General features: G+C 46.2%; 1 protein-coding gene across 1 annotated transcript in view; it reads right to left on the bottom strand.

The window, feature by feature from the left end:
* LOC308463277 (heparan sulfate glucosamine 3-O-sulfotransferase 6-like) overlaps nt 1-15,866 on the bottom strand; it is a 72,751-nt gene extending 56,885 nt beyond the window's left edge. Inside the window, exon 1 of the mRNA XM_080981526.1 lies at nt 15,096-15,866. Coding sequence (XP_080837652.1) covers nt 15,096-15,631 — 536 coding nt within the window. The 5' untranslated portion in view covers nt 15,632-15,866. The remainder of the gene's footprint in view (nt 1-15,095) is intronic.
* Nucleotides 15,867-16,161: the final 295 nt, after the last annotated feature.

Below are 16,161 nucleotides of genomic sequence, written 5' to 3'. Positions count from 1 at the left end.
CCCTGCAAGTCTCACTTACCAATATATCATTGGAAGCTGCTGCTGCATGACCCCAGCACAACACAAACCCCATGGGATTCCGCCACCCGAGGCGGCTGCTTCTGTCTGCCTCATGGGCCGGCTGACCCTATGGAAAGCCTTCTCCATGAATTTTCCACTCCTCTTTAAAAGCCATCTAAGTTGCAGGCTGTGTATTTGTTGACAAGGCCAGGTGGAAGGTATTTCACATTATATGTTAACTTGTCCCCCTACATGCAGATCCTAGGAGGAGCTTTCTGAAACCCCTGTTTGTACAGAATAGCAGGTTCTCCACAAGTGAGAGGCTTCAGTGACACATAAGGTGGGCCCTTTTGCACTGGAGGCAAGAAAGAAAAGAAAAGAAAAAAGAAAAGGAAGCAGGAACTGGATAAAATAGCTGTAAACTGTAAGGGGCAGAGCACTAAATTAAAACTCAGTGTAGACATGGAGGCATCCTTGTTATTGGATACATTGCATTTTATGTTCACTGTGTTTATTTGCAGATGTCATATTTTAAATTGATTGTGATTGCATGGAATTGTTGTGGCCTTTGGCTAGTACAATAAACTTATTTTGATAGTTTTTTAAAAAACCACTAAGTTGATGGCCATCACTGCCTCCTGTGGAAGAGAGTTCCACAGTTGATCTTTGCTCTGCATGAGTAAGGACTTTCTTTTCTCTGTTTGAATGTTGCAGAAAAAGCCTGCAAGTGCAAAAAGGGATGTCTGAATTGCACACATCAAGCACAAAGTGAGGCATGTCAGGACCTGACTCTTCCCCCAAAATAGCTGTAGATGCTCCTGCTGCGGCTGGAATGCAGGGTGCACCAAGAGGGCATTTATGGGTCTCACGGTAGTAAATCAATAGCAGCCGGGTCAGACTTCCCCCATCTGCAAGGATGCTTAACAAGGTCACCTCCGTATTCTCCGCAGATTAATGAGAAGAGATTACTAATACGGCCCAAGTGACAAGCAAGTATATTAACGTAATTCTCCTCTTGCTTGTAATCAATTTGCTCTGGTAGAACAGTTGCAGCTCTTTTGGGGGGAGGGGGGATGCCAGGGAAAGTTTAAGGGCTGTCCCTAAAGCTTTTCTGATAAAAGCCACAACTTTTTGACACAAGCCAACCCCTTCGTCCCTCGCTGTTGAAACCGTGGGGGTTCAAGAGTTTTGGCAGAAATGCAGGGTTCAGTTTGTCCTGGAGTTGAACTCTAAAATTAGAATGGAAGTGGGTTCAATATAAGCCTTTTCAAGGAAATTTTAGAATGTCCGCCCCACCTCCAAGATATTGGGGCATAAAAAGGTAAAGGACCCCTGACCATTATGTCCAGTCGTGGCCGACTCTGGGGTTGCGGCGCTCATCTTGCTCTATAGGCCGAAGGAGCCGGCGTACAGCTTCCAGGTTATGTGGCCAGCATGACTAAGCCGCTTCTGGCGAACCAGAGCAGCACACGGAAACGCCATTTACCTTCCCGCCAGAGCGGTACCTATTTATCTACTCACACTTTGACGTGCTTTCGAACGGCTAGGTTGGCAGGAGCAGGGACCGAGCAACGGGAGCTCACCCCGTCCGCGCGGGGATTCGAACCGCCGACCTTCTGATCGGCAAGTCCTAGGCTCTGTGGTTTAACCCACAGCGCCACCCACGTCCATTTTCAAGGAAATTTTTGAATGTCCGCTCCACCTCCAAGTTATTGGGGCATACTTCCCATTAAAAATCCCAATTACATAAACATCCATTATATACAAACATTTTGTATCCAAAGGAGAGCAAAAGAAGATTAGGTGGCAATAAAGAAGCAGTCAAGTATAAACAGCTGGTTTCCGAGCTGCGGATTTCATGCAAACCTGTGTCCGCTTTTGGAGTAATGCAGACATGGCCTTCCTAACTCTAGGCAGGTGGGCACATTCTCTCATCCAGCAAGGCCATTCTGATCTCTTTTAGCTCAAACTCTCCCATTTAGCTCAAAAAGCAAACGGCTACGCTTTCCATCGGGTCTCTAAAATTCTTTGCGAAGGAGGAGATAGAAAGAGAACACGAGATGGCTCCCCAGTGTGACCTCGCTTTCAAAGATGGCTTTAACGAATTGGTTTCAAATTTGGAGAGAGGCCTCCAGTTTGGGGGGGGGCAGAAATGGAGGTGGGTGGGGAAGAAACAGACAACCGCAACCTACTGCTGATGGGCTCTCCACGCAGAAACAGACTCCCAGAGTGCTTTCAAAAGCCATTTAGGAGCTTAAATCCTGGTATTAAACCAAGCCTTTCATTAGCCAACTTCTCAATCCCCACCCAGGCTTAATACACTGGAAAAAAAAGTTCTCTCCCCCTCTCCCCCACCTCCCCATTTGACAAAAGGTCAGTCATAAGCTTTTAAGCCGCCTCTCCAATTAACTTTTTCTGCCTCCCTGGCCCAGCCCAACTTCCGCCAAGTCGCCCACTTCCTTCTCCGAGCAAATGTGGCATAATTATTATTTTTAAATAATGATTTAAACGCATGTGCATGCACACACACACACACATACATACGGAACAAATGTTTCAGGAAGAGTTTCCCATTTGCCTGCAGCTAACACCATTAGCGGCGACTCTTGCTCTCCTGACATCTCTTAACTTATAAAGCCTCCAGGTTTTGAGGGAAAGCGATGATGGGGGAAGAGGAATCAGCCAAGCAGCAGAACATGAATAGGTGCCTCTTCTACCTTTCAGGGTTTGGATAATTGTGCTGTCCTTGCAGCCAAGAGGACCAGATCCTTTCACACCCGTAGGAAAATCAATCAGCCCACTGAGAAAATGGACCCAGCTTTTCAGAAACCTGGAGAAGTGGATAGACAGAAGTCGTCTCTCCCCTCTCCCTTTCCCATAACACTACAACTTATAGACTTCCATAAGAGACAGCACTTCTTCATGCAATGTCTAATTCAACTCTGGAACTCGCTCCCACAGGAGGAAGCAAAGGCCACCCACTTGGATGGCTTTAAAAGAGGACTGGACCATGGGTAGGCAGACTAAGGCCCGGGGGCTGGATCTGGCCCAATTGTCTTCTAAATCTGGCCCGCGGATGGTCTGGGAATCAGCGTGTTTTTACATGAGTAGAATGTGCCCTTTTATTTAAAATGCATCTCTGTGTTATTTGTGGGGCATAGGAATTCGTTCATTTTTCCCCTCCAAAATATAGCCCACCCCCCCACAAGGTCTGAGGGACAGTGGATCGGCCCCCTGCTGAAAAAGTTTGCTGACCACTGGACTAGACAAATTCATGGAAGAAAAAACTATCAGTGGGTACTAGCATGGTCGCAGCTGCCACCCATATCAAGTAAGACAATAGAAATACTTAACTAACTGACCAATCACGTTGGTTCTGCCCCCATAACAAAAGGCCTGCTTTTCCCCCCAACAAAAATCCTGGCTCCCCCCCCCCCCATGACTCTGTGATTACTCTGTGGCAGTAATCCCCACTCAGTTATGAAGCGCGCTGGGTCACCTTGGGCCAGTCACGACCTCTCAGCCTAGCCTACCTCACAGGGTTGTGGTAGGGATTAATGGCAGAGGGGGAGAACCACAGACCCCATCTTGACCTTGGTTGCGGAGGGGAAGGTGAGATATAAATGCAACCAATAAAACACTTTATAGTCAATTCCTCTCACGTTCAGGGCAACTGTGCACCTTGATTGATGGCGGGGGGGGGGGGTCGGGGAATTGCTGATCGGCCTCAGGCAGTCACCTCAGGGAGCCTCTGGAAAGAGCCCTGCTGGATCATATCCTGCTTCCAACAGTAGCCACTGAGATGCTTCCAAGGAAGTGATAAACAGGCAGGGCATAAAAACACCAAGCAACTCTTCTGCATTGCACACCAGCAGGAACTGGTATTCAGAGGTACACTGAATACCAGTTCTTGCTGGTGTGCAAGGTACATGGAGGTTCTAACACACTATCCTGACCCAGAGCCATTGAGATACAAATTCACATTCTAACACAAGTGGGAATCAATGCCACCTTGTGGCTGTGCGTTCCACAAGTTTCCCTATGTGTGCTTCCTTTGGGGAAATGCCGTAGCTCAGTGGCACAGCATCACCCTTGCATGCAGAAGGTCCCAGGTTCAATCCCTGCCATCTCCAGGTAGGGCTGGGAGAGACTCCTGCCTGAAATCTTGGAAAGCAACTGCCAGCCAGTGCAGACAATACTGAGCTAGATGAACCAATGATCTGAGTTGGTGTCAAGCAGGTTCTTATGTTCTTTAGCAGGGAGAACTGAACTGGGCATGATGAAGAATGAGCTTTCTCTATGCACATGATCCACTCATAGCATACATTTATTAAAAAAAAACACCCTATCACGTTCCCATCCCTGCCCCAAAACTAAAACCCTGGTGTCTTCCAGATGCTGCTGGACTACAGCTCCCATCAGCCCCAGCCGGCACGGCCAGCGGCCAGGGATTGTGGGAGATGTAGTTCAGCAGCATCTGGTGGCGCACCAACTTTGGCAAGGCTAGCTGAGCCTTCCCTCATCAGAAGCTGTTCCAGCCCATTAATCATTTTGGTTGCCCTTTTCTGCACTTTCCCCCTTAGCTCTGAAATATCCTTTTTGAGTCAGAGCCACTAGTAACGCACATGGGATTCCAAACTCAGCTACACAATAGATCAGCCTTGGCCAACCAGATGCCCTCCAGATGTTTTAGACTACAACTCCCATCAGGGTGGGTTTTTTTGTGTTCACCCCCCCCAACACCACCAGGTTTTATTTATAACCCCCTGCCTTAATGGTTTTGTTGCTTTCCCCCTCATCCCTCCCACTGCACAAAGAACTGACTTTTTGGGAGAGCCAGCTACTACAATCCCGATATCTTTTCCCCAGGCACACCCGATACTGTTGGTGAATATGCAGAATAGGGATGGGTGAATCTGTTAGTTTAATTTTCTCACTTTCCCAGTGTTACATTCTCCACATTTCCACATCAGTTTGCAAATTCATCGACATTTTAGCACAAATTTCTCCCAATATACCCATTTTTCAGTGCATTTTTGTCTAAAATACACATGTTTGCAAACCAATTTTCCTGCATATAATGCACTTTTGTGCATCATTTCCCCCTATTATATGGAGGTTTTCATGCACACTTTACAATAGTATATGCATTTTTGTACACATGACTTTGCCGGTGAATTGCAAAATTCGGAGAAGTGCAAATTTCAAAGGATGGCTGTGTGTCGGTTTAAGTATTGCTTTGAAAAGTGTGAATCAGGTAGGTTAAACATAAAATGCAAACTGAATTTAATTTCTCCCCCATCCCTAAAAGTTAGGGTTCATTTTTCTGAGTGTGTGACAGTTTGCAGTTACATTAATTCTCATCTGCTACTTTCCTGCCGGTGTGCTCAGTTCGGAGAGATTTTGCTGGTCCATTTTGGGTTTCAGTATCCTAAGTAAATGGGCACCACCTGCAGTCACACATTTGGCTACATCACTGCTCACTCCTGACTTCATTATGAAGTTGGTATGCAAATAACCACTTAATTTTTAAAAAATATTTTTTTTTTGCTAAATCTTACAAAATTCTTCAGACCTACCCAGAAATCCTACATACGCTTCACCTGAGACAGAAATCCAAATTTTGGATTTGCTTTAGAGAGAGCAACTGCTTCTGGTAAATGGCACAGGTTAAGGCTTGTCTGCTGTTTGTTTATGCCTTATGATAGCAGAGGAAACATTCTGCAGAGTAATGATGTTCAAACTCTGACATGCAGGGAAAGACAAGCAAAACACGCTCCTCCTTTGGAATTGCAAAACAAACAAACAAGTTCTCCAAGGCTCCAAGGACAGAAGCAAACTATGATACTTCATATACCAGGAAAGCTGGAGAAAGAGTTTCGAGAGAGAACGTGTTCATTTCTTCACCAGCAGAGAATCAACTTAAGGGTCACATCAGTATGCATCATATATTTAAACAGTTATTCTGCGAAACAAAATAAATACACACACAGGTGAGAAGATAGTTTGCAATGGGCTATGTTCTGCTGGGAAAGGATTATGCAGACTTTTAGACCACACATGGCTCTTCTTCACATAGAAGTGTCAAACACAACCAAACCTCTATATCTCTGAAATCAGGCATGCCCTGCATTTAATATTTTTCATATCCTAGGGCCAATGGTAGGTAGAAAGAATGGTAGGTAGTAGGCTAAGAGAGCCAGTGTGGTGTAGTGGTTAAGAGCGGTGGACTTGTAATCTGGTGAACCGGGTTCGATTCCCTGCTCCTCCACATGCAGCTGCTGGGTGACCTTGGGCTAGTCACACTTCTTTGAAGTCTCTCAGCCCCACTCACCTCACAGAGTGTTTGTTATGGGGGAGGAAGGGAAAGGAGAATGTTAGCTGCTTTGAGACTCCTTAGGGTAGTGATAAAGCAGGATATCAAATCCAAACTCCTCCTCCTCTTTTTCACTGGTTAGGTTCAATTGTAATCCTTCTAACCTCCTTTGGGGTAGGTTTGCGGGTATGGCAGAAGGAGATAGGTTCTGCCCATGTGATGCCCACCTGGTGGAAACTCTAGCTCACATGGCCCTTAATAGTAAAATATATGATCTCCGCCAACAATTCTTAGACCACCTATGTATCTCAACATGGAAACCAGAGACAGCGGTTATACGCTTCTTATTACAGGGGAGAGACCAGGAGCTCACCAAGACAGTAGCCAAGTTCCTGTATTTGATTTTCTGCTGCCAAAGAAACTACAGGACCCCGCCCTTGCTGGAGTTCCACAGAGGTGAAATAGATTGCTCGCCTCTTCTTCCCTTTGGCAAATGACTGTACTGTTGAAATGGCAACGAGATCGCATTGGCCTATTTATTCTGAATGTTTGTAAGTGATGCCAATAAAGGTTTGATGATGAATGGTAGGGATGAAGGCAGGGAGACCAGGGCCAATGAACCACCCCAAATAAACCAGATTTTAAATAATAATCCAGCACTAATGTCAGCACCAGGCAAGTCTATCTAGGGAGAGAAACTCATAAATTGTGTACTACAGCACAGAAGGCCCTTTCCCAAATGCCACCTGCCTCATCGCAGGTGATGGGGAGATCTGCAAAAGTACATTTGAAGATGACTTCAGCATATGAGTGGTTCAGGCGCTGAGGCCATTTTTAAAGGCCTTCCTTCCAGGTGGTGTCACCGTGCAAGATGAATAGATATTCATTCAAACAGCAGGGTCTTAAGCAGATTTAAATGGGACTTGTTGATTCTAAAATAAAACGGACATGTCCAGGATAGTGGCCACCAAACTCAAACAAAAGAAAAACAATTATGGAATGCCAATGTCGTGTTTATCAGCGAAAGAGAGTGAGAAAAGGTAACCCTTGGAAAAGTTTTCATGCTCATCGTGGAAGAGGCAAGCCTCCATCAATTGCCTCCAAGGCTAGCCTCTGCGGATATTTTGTGTGTTTAAAGATAGTTGGTTCTCTTTCCTTGCAATGTTGCCCTAATATGTTTGCTAAAGAAACATCCTGGCAACCGTCAGACAATGGCGTACAAAGAGCAAAACTTAAATGCTGATGACATTTCAACGGCGCATACCAAGACTTGGTATCTATAGAAATCTATGCATTGGCCCAAATCCAAGTGTTCACACCCCTGGGTGGGAGTCCCTTGCCCTTGCCAAAGGAGACAAAGCAATCATTGATTAGTTCAGGGCGTGGCAGCTGAAGACTCTTATCATGGTCCCACAATGCACTGCTGCTTCACTTATCAAATGGCAGCTCGGGACTAGAGAAAGCTCTTTCAATTATCAAGGGTGGCAAAGTGATGCCACTTTATTGGTTGGCAGCTATGAATAGAGGATGCTGGACTAGATGGGCCAATGGTCTGATCCAACAGGATCTTCTGAGGTTCTTTATACAGAGCTAGACGAACCAATGGCTAAAGCTCAGCGCTTTGCCTGCAGAAGCATGTTTGTTAAAGAAAAATCAGACTTCACAAAGGTCAAGTTTAATCCTATGTTGAAGGTGAGTTTAGATGATAGATAGATAGATAGATAGATAGATAGATAGATAGGTGATAGATAGATATGCTTCATCCTGTTCAACTGGGTACAAGTGGCAAACAACTATACCCCTACCCATTTTTAAAACACAATTATTGATCACCTACACCAGCCTTTACCCAGCCTGCTGCCCTCCAGATGTTTTGGGTTCTTGAGAGTGCCTTCTTGGTGATGGCCCCAAGAAACTCCCTTCACACAGAGATGCTCCTGGCACCATCTTTTCAAAGCTGCTGGAGAGACACACATCTTCACCCTGGAAAACAATTCTAAAGAATTGAGTTTCCTTTCTCCCCTGCGATGTGCTGTGGGGGTTCTGACTGGGGCTGCGTTAATTGCTTTAATTGCAGTTTGAAATGAGATAATAATAATAACTCTCTTGTAAAAAAATCTTAAGTTATGTTATTCCTGTTACCGCATTGAAAGCAAAAGAACATGAGAGGCTGCCTTATAGTCTATCTGGCTCAATATTGCCTATGAATGGACTGGCCCCAGCTCTGCAGGATTTCAGGCAGGCAACATTTCCTGCCATACCTGCAGATACCAGGGATGAATCAAACCATGTGCTCTCCATCAAGTTGCTGTCCTTCCTTGATGCTGCTTTATATAGAGTCAAACCACTGGTCCACCAAGCTCAGTATGACCTACACTGACGGGCAGCTGTTTTCTGGGGTTTCAGACAAGGGCCCTTTCCAGCCCTATCTTGAGAGACTGAGACCTTCCGCATGCAAAGCAGATGCTCTATGGCCCTTCGCCTGAAAGCCAGCTTCCTTCTTCCCCTGCCTCTACATTAAAGAGTTAAAGGGTTTCGCAACCTGAAGAGTTACTTCTGGCTTTCTAAACCACCCGTTTCTTTTGTTATTTAACAAAGAGCACAAGTTCCCGTAGAGGTAGGGCAGGGAAACGGGAATCGAAAACATGTCCGCAGAAGAAAAAAAAGAGATGCTCCTATTTTGCTTTTGTTGGTTTTATATATTCACCGACTGAAATAACTTCTGCTTGAAAGGATGCCAGGTGCCAATCATAAGCCAAAGATATACGAAATCTAAGAGTCGGAGCCACCAAACTCCAACTGGGATTAACACTGCATGAGAAAATACAAAGAGGGTTATATTGCAAAGAGGGAGTTTGTTGCTCGACATATTTCCCCGCTTTTTTTGAAGAAACAAAAATGTACTTAAGATGATGAACAATTCCACAGGTGCCTCGGGGCCCCAAGATGTTGGCAATTAAAAGCTATTGGCACCGGTTTGGGGTTTCTTGGCTTAGTCAACTATTTCAGAAATGTTGACACTGCTGCGAAAGATTCCCAGGAGCAAAAAAGAGGAGCTCAACGTTTGTTCTTTCACCCAATACATACACACGCACACCCCAAATTTAAATAGCACCTGCAATCATATGTGATCTCAAATACACCCCAATTAAGAAACATGTTGTTTTCTCTCTGCCAAAAAGGAAGGGAAGAAGAAGGGTGAAACAACAGGAGTTCAGTAAGCACAATCATGTGGAAGGCTATTTTTGCTTATTATTATTATTTTTTAAAGGGGTTGCTTTCTACACATTTCAATCCAACCGAAGTTTTCAGCAATTTCAACAAGAGATTTGAGCGTGTCTTCGCTTAAACTTTTCCCTGATGAAACCAGCCAGATTTTCAGCACAGTTCTATGCATGCTTACTCAGTCCTAAGACCACTGGTTTCAAAAAGGGCATATACCCAGAACACACAGGACTGGAGCCTTAAAAGTAGGTAATGTTTGTTACCTTTCGACCCTCCGCATTGTGCATCAAAAATAATGCAACTGTTCACAGCTGGCTGCATCACAACCACCACCTCCACCTTACATGTCTAATTGATCTAGGTGCAGCTAGGCCCAATGGACAATAGCCCATGAAAATATAAGGCCAACCCAGAAGCCAAGCAAATGGTTTATACTCATTCTTAACATTTACCTTAGGATAGCCCCATAGGCACTAAAATGATGCTGCGGTTTTAATTAAATGCTATTATCATTATGAGCCAAGCCCATTACATTTACCTCGCCATTTGTGTTTTTGTTTTAATCAGACTTGTCCCTGTAGCATTACAGGTAGGCACAAATCTAAGGAGTGAGATTAGAGATTACCATAATATTTTTTTGTTCCATCCATTAGAACACACACACACACAGAGAGAGAGAAGCATGCAAGTTATACTTCCTTGAAAACTGCAGCAATACTTTTAGAAGCAAAATCTGAGTAGTGCAGAAAGTGTCTTTAACTCAATGGTTCAATTGACTTCCAAGTTAGAGTTTCTCAACAAAGCCACAGATGTTCAAAATAACAATTCCTGCAGAAGATATTAGACCACCACCCATTTGTAAAACATAGGGTAAGCTGTCATCACACTAAAACCCTCGTTTTAGGAATATGTACAATTAAAAAAATATTGGCCATGAACCAGCCAGCTAAAGGCTTACATGCCGTGCATGCTAAGCTGGCAACTGAAATGAGTGGGGCTTACTTGGAGTAAATTTGGGGGTCTAGCTGCTGCATATTTGATTGGGAATAATGGGATTGAGTTAACAGCTAATTTAAATGAGACCTCTTGTTTCCCACGGGATTTAGTCAACGATTGCCTTTACATGGATCAGACCCATTACTCTGATTTGCTCCAGAGGAGACTGGGTGGGAAGAAAATGGGTTCAGACACTTAAAAAGGTAGCCATTTTAAGGTCTTTGCTTTTTGCCCCATTCCCTGCCCCCTCTAAGATAATGTACCGGATACAATAATTGACTTCTAAGAAGAGATAAATCTGCTCCAGACATTTACCCAGCTGGCCAAGAGATGAAGGTTTAATATTAAGCATATGAACAGTAGCCAGACATTCTCAGAGCTGGGCTGCCTAAAGAGAGTTCATTTGTGCTATTAGAGCGTTATATCTCCCGGATCAATTCCACCTCATCGCAATTTAATTGCATAAGGGACCCAACTCAGATTTTGAAAAATGCCCATCTCTTGGCTTGTACTAACGTTTTCAGGTGCTAGAAAATATCAAGTTTTGCAATCCTTTTAAAAAATATTTTAAAAGACTGAGGGTTCATACATAAGAAATGAAAACCAGTAATACACCCCCCATGTGTACTGGAGCACCCGTTCAAACATATGCAGACACTAATTATATTAATTCTTATAAATTTGAAAAACTTATGCACATTCATGTCACTTGATAAGATGCACAAGTATGACATAATAGTTACGCTTACCAAAACCAGGGGGAACTGCGTGTGGGGAAGGGGTTTTTTGTTTTGTTTTTTTACAAAGGTTAGTTGTCAGAATTTTTTTAGGAGAAGAGTTTAGATCTTGTTAATTTTCCATTACACGCCCTCCAGATGTCTTGCAGCAAGATCTGTTGCGTGTTTGCTAGGAGGCACAACCTGTTGAGTCCCAGGGAACTTGCTTTCAAATACACAATATGAGGACTACGTCTTTAGTCCACAGTAACTTAGGCAAATCTCGCACCTCCGGCAAAATGGACTTGTGCGTTTTATGTTGTGAACCGCCCTGGGATCTAAAGGTATAGGGCGGTATAGAAATTTAATAAATAAAAATAATAAGTGACACTTTTCAAAAAAACTAACATTTACGATTACCAACGCACACACACACACACATTAAAAAGCTGCAAACAGTTAAACCTGCATTTCAACCCAGAATTACCCAGGGTTGTTTTTTTTTTGCAAGGGCCTTCTGCAAAGTCAAACGAGATTGTTGCCTCCCAGTGTTCTGTTGAAAGGAAAGGGCATGCAATTGTCCTTTTCTGGGGGTTTGTGCAGCGGATGCTCCCAAAAGATTAGGGTGTTCGCCATCTACTCCAAAGCTAAAGCAGAGGTGGCAGCGCCCAAGGATAACTGCTTCTGCATCATTATTGCTTCTTCCCAACAGCCTGGCAGGAGTAGCAGTCCCATAGCCCTCACACCAACCAAAATGAAGCATAACTTTATAGGCTCATATTTGCTTCCCTTTCCAAATCTGCCCCTTCATACTGTTCCCCACTCCCCCAACTGCTGGCCTTTAGATTGTAGACTCTTTGGGGCAGAGACCTGCTTTGTTGTGTAACATTGCCCTTCCAAGCATCCATGGAATACATAGGTCAGGACATATACACAAATAAATAAAGCTAAGCTAAACACATACACACAGAACTCCCAGCAATTAATTTTTTATTTTTAATCTGTGTTTCTGAAAACACAAGCCTGCCAAAAAGCCAGATGAACTCCAGGATCCCATCACGACCCCAACAGGAAAGGAGCTCAGCTGGAAAAAACAGAGAACCAAATGGATACCAAATAACAGAAACAAGTCACTTCTCTTGGCATTCTCTTGCAAATGCCCCACTTGATGCAGGAACTGTGTGATTCCACTAATGCGTTCTTGCATGCCATTTTTTTTGAAATCCTTATCAATGGGACTTGTGCTGGAAGATTTTAAAGTGGATCATGGTCATTGTACATTGGCAAGACTCATGTCAGAGTGCCATTAACCACAGAGGATGCAGAAAGCAGCTGATGCCCTCTTTGCACACATGAACTCACTTTCTGCTTGGGAGATGGGCTGTTTCTGTGCCTATCTTAGTGGCTGTGAAGAGGAAGCAATGCGGGCAGGAAACCCTATTATCCCCAGAGACATATACAAAGTGAGGGTGCAAAGGAAGGATGGGAAAAATTAGATACACTTTAATCAGGCTCATTCTAGCATGGAGGTCCTATCCTTGTGTCTCCCAAAAAGGATGCTTTGTTAGTCTCCGGTCTCCAAAGATCTTGAAGATTTGCTTAATTGTGATGGTCTTTCTCGAGATAGGAAGGACACCAAACTCAGCTTAAACTGTGGTTTCCTATGCTGTTACTGCCACTGGAGGCTTTGCTCAAAAGTCCCAAAAGATGCAAAAATTTAAAGTGGGGGAAAGAGGAAAGACAAGAAGAAAGGAAGGAGAAGAAAGGAAGGAGGGGTGAAGAAAGAGTGTCAGCTGGGGAACCTTGATGGGCTTGTGATGTCAGTCTCACTGCGGTTTGAGGGGGGAAATATCAGCTAGTACAGAAACTTTCTGCATCGTATTCAAAAGAGACATTTGAACATTTGGGAGCTGGGCAGGCACCCTGGTCTAAGGACACGGAAAAACCCCCAGCTCATTTGTTTTAAAGTTTGCGATTTGCCTTCCAGCCCACAGGAGTCCTGCATGAAAGGGAAGCACCTGAACCCTGATAAATCGCTTTGGGGATTTTTTTAAAAAAGCATTTTCAATAGTCGGTCAGCTTTTGTTACCTTGGTCTTTGTGAAATCTAGACCCCTTTGAAGTCCATAAAGGCAGAGTCTCCGCCATTGACTTCAAACGAAGACAGCCTTCCACTTGGAAAGTTAAGAGTGTCTTTCATACCTTATCCCATAATGGAAAGTTTCATAAAAGAGGCACAAAGGTGGGGAGATGGTAACATGAAGGGAGAAAGACCGGAGAGTTCATCCGGTGTAAAAAACAAGAGGCTTGCTCACGTAATTTGGAGTGTGCAGTTGGCTGTTAAATTTGTGGCCTGTGTGCACTGACTACGCGGAACAAGAAGACGCTTTTAAGGAAACTCTGGAGACAATGGCGACCCAAACATTTGGGAAATATTTTGATGAGTACACCATCCGGGAAAGACAGCCCTAATATGGAAAGGATTTATCGGAATTCCTAGAGGGAGGGGACAACAGCTGTGTTTTAATTTGGATTAACATACATATTGTACCAGCAGTTCGCCAGCTCCAATACGTTGATCCAAAATTTACCTCCATCGTTATACAACGCTTCGGGTCTGTTTGAGGTTGCTTTCCACTTATAAGTTTGTGTGCTGAACAGGGGAAGCTCTGTGTGACGGTAGGGAGCAAATGATCAAAAAAAGGACATCCCGTATTTATTTATTTTTAGTTTCTGCCTCTCCTCACATCCCAAAAGCTCAGAGATTTAAGCAAGTTTTTTTTAAAAGGTTAAAGTTAGATCAATAGTTTGTGTTCCAATCTAGTTAATTGGGGGCAAAATTCCCCGTCCGTTCAAGCCATGATTCTTATTGGCAAAGAGGAAATATCAACCCCAAGTAGCCATTTCTAGCTCAGAAATAGGATTGACTATTACTTCGGGTTAATTAATACACTGATGCACTGTTCTGAAATAATAGAGCTTTTTATATGGATAAAGGGAAGACCTGTAGCTCAGTGGGAGAGCATCTGCTTTGCTTGCAGAAGGTCCCGGGTTTAAACCCTCCATGTAGAGCTAGGAAAAAAAATTCAGTCTGAAACATTGGAGAACTGCTGCCTGCTAGTGTGGGCAATATTGAGCTAGATGGACCAACTTTCTGACTCAGTGAATGGCAGCTTCCTGTGTGCCAATGCTGATGCCTGCCTAGCAAGCTCAGATTCATTTCTGACCTTTGGGGGGGGGAGGGCTGTAGCTCAGTGATAGAACTCAAGATTGACCCGCAACAGATAGCTTCCGGTTCATTCCCTCCCTGGAGCCCCTCGATGGTCAACTGCTGCCAGTCAGTGCAGACAGTTCTGAGCTAGATGGCCTGACTCTGTGGTTCCATGCTCTCTGATTTCAGGAGGGAGGTTGAGAGGGTGCGAGACTGACCATCCTGTTACTCAGGCCAATCTATTCCAAACCCCCCCCCCCCCCGACAATGGGCTGCTTTAAAATGTCTGTTTCATCTCACCCCAGATCTGGTCGTAGCAAAGAGAGGACTTCAAATATAGATAGAAAAACGAAATGCAACGGACTCTGCTTAGGGACATGTGCCTGCCTGCCTGTGCTGGGACTCCAAGAGACACCCTTGGGGTGTGGGTGTGGGTGTGTCGATAGGAGCCAACTCCTAGGGACCGAGGTCTCTTCGCCGCTCACCCCAAATAAAACATGGGGCGGGACATATCTGGGGCCCCCAATATTTTATTCAAGTTGGCACCCTCATGTGTGCTTGTGGACGCACGTGTCGGACGCCCCCTAAAACCGTGGGAAAGGATTAGGTGCAGACGGAGGCACCTGCCTTACCTGTACCAAAGCAGCCCTTTCTCGTAGCACCTGTCGAAGAAATGCGGCTCGGCCCCGACGGCTCGGACGTCCGGGTGGATGCGCAGGAACTCCAGCAGCGCACGGGTGCCGCCTTTCTTGACGCCCACGATGATGGCCTGCGGAAACTTTTTACTCCCAAAGCCGTTGGCCACGGGCAAGGCTCCTCCGGCCGAGGGGCTCCCGATCCGGCCGTCCCCCCCGTCGTTGTCCTCCTCTTCCAGCCTCGATCCTCCGGCCGCCGACTCCTCGTCCTCCCCGGCGGCGGCTGCGTCCCCGGCCAGTCCCGGGAGCAACAAGAGGAGCTTGTGCGGGGGGTTCCCTTCGTCGTGCGGCTGCGCTTGTCGGATCAGGCCCGCTCCCCCCGGACGGAGGGACTCGCAGGAGCTGGTGAGGCAGTAGAAGAAGTAGCTGAAGAGCAGCAGCATGGTGAGCAGCAGCGGGGCGCGGGGAGGGGCGCGCGCACCCAGCAGCCCCCCGACGTGCGCCCGGAGAAGCCCGCCGCGGCTACATCCCATGGGGGGCCGGCCCCGGGGGACGCGGGACCACGGCGCCGCCACTCGCAGCAGCGACAGCAGCAGCAGGAGGAGCAGGAGCGCGGCCCGGAGGGGACATCGCTCCTTCGGGGAGCCGCAGCCACCCCGGGAAAGGTCCCCCCTCCCGCGGCTCCCGCGGCTCCTTCTTCTCGCTCTCAGTCTCAGCCCAAGTGGAGCCTGCGCCCGCCTGTCCTCGCCCAGAAGGTCCCCAATTCTTCTCCCCCCCCCCCCACGTCTCCTTCCTCACCAAACGGAGGAGCCCCCCCCCTACTCCGCGAGGAGAGTCAGCTGCGCCCTCCCCCGCCTCTCTCCCTCCCGGCACCATTCAGCAGGCTCGGGTCACTTTCACACCCACCGCTGGCACCGCCCCCTCGAAGGGCTGGTCACTTTCACTTCGCGCGGCTCCCGAGGAAGACGCCGCGCCGGGAAACGGACTAGCCCAGAGTCCCTCGGAGATGCGCGCCAGGAGCGTCTGCCATCTCCCCGGGAACCCCAAAGAGCTGAAAGGGGCG

The sequence above is a fragment of the Podarcis pityusensis genome (genome assembly GCF_964106645.2).
Source record: "Podarcis pityusensis genome assembly, chromosome: 14".
In the NCBI taxonomy this organism is placed as follows: Eukaryota; Metazoa; Chordata; class Lepidosauria; order Squamata; family Lacertidae; genus Podarcis; species Podarcis pityusensis.
Note: the sequence above shows the minus strand (reverse complement) of the source record. Positions and strands in the feature narration are given on the sequence as shown.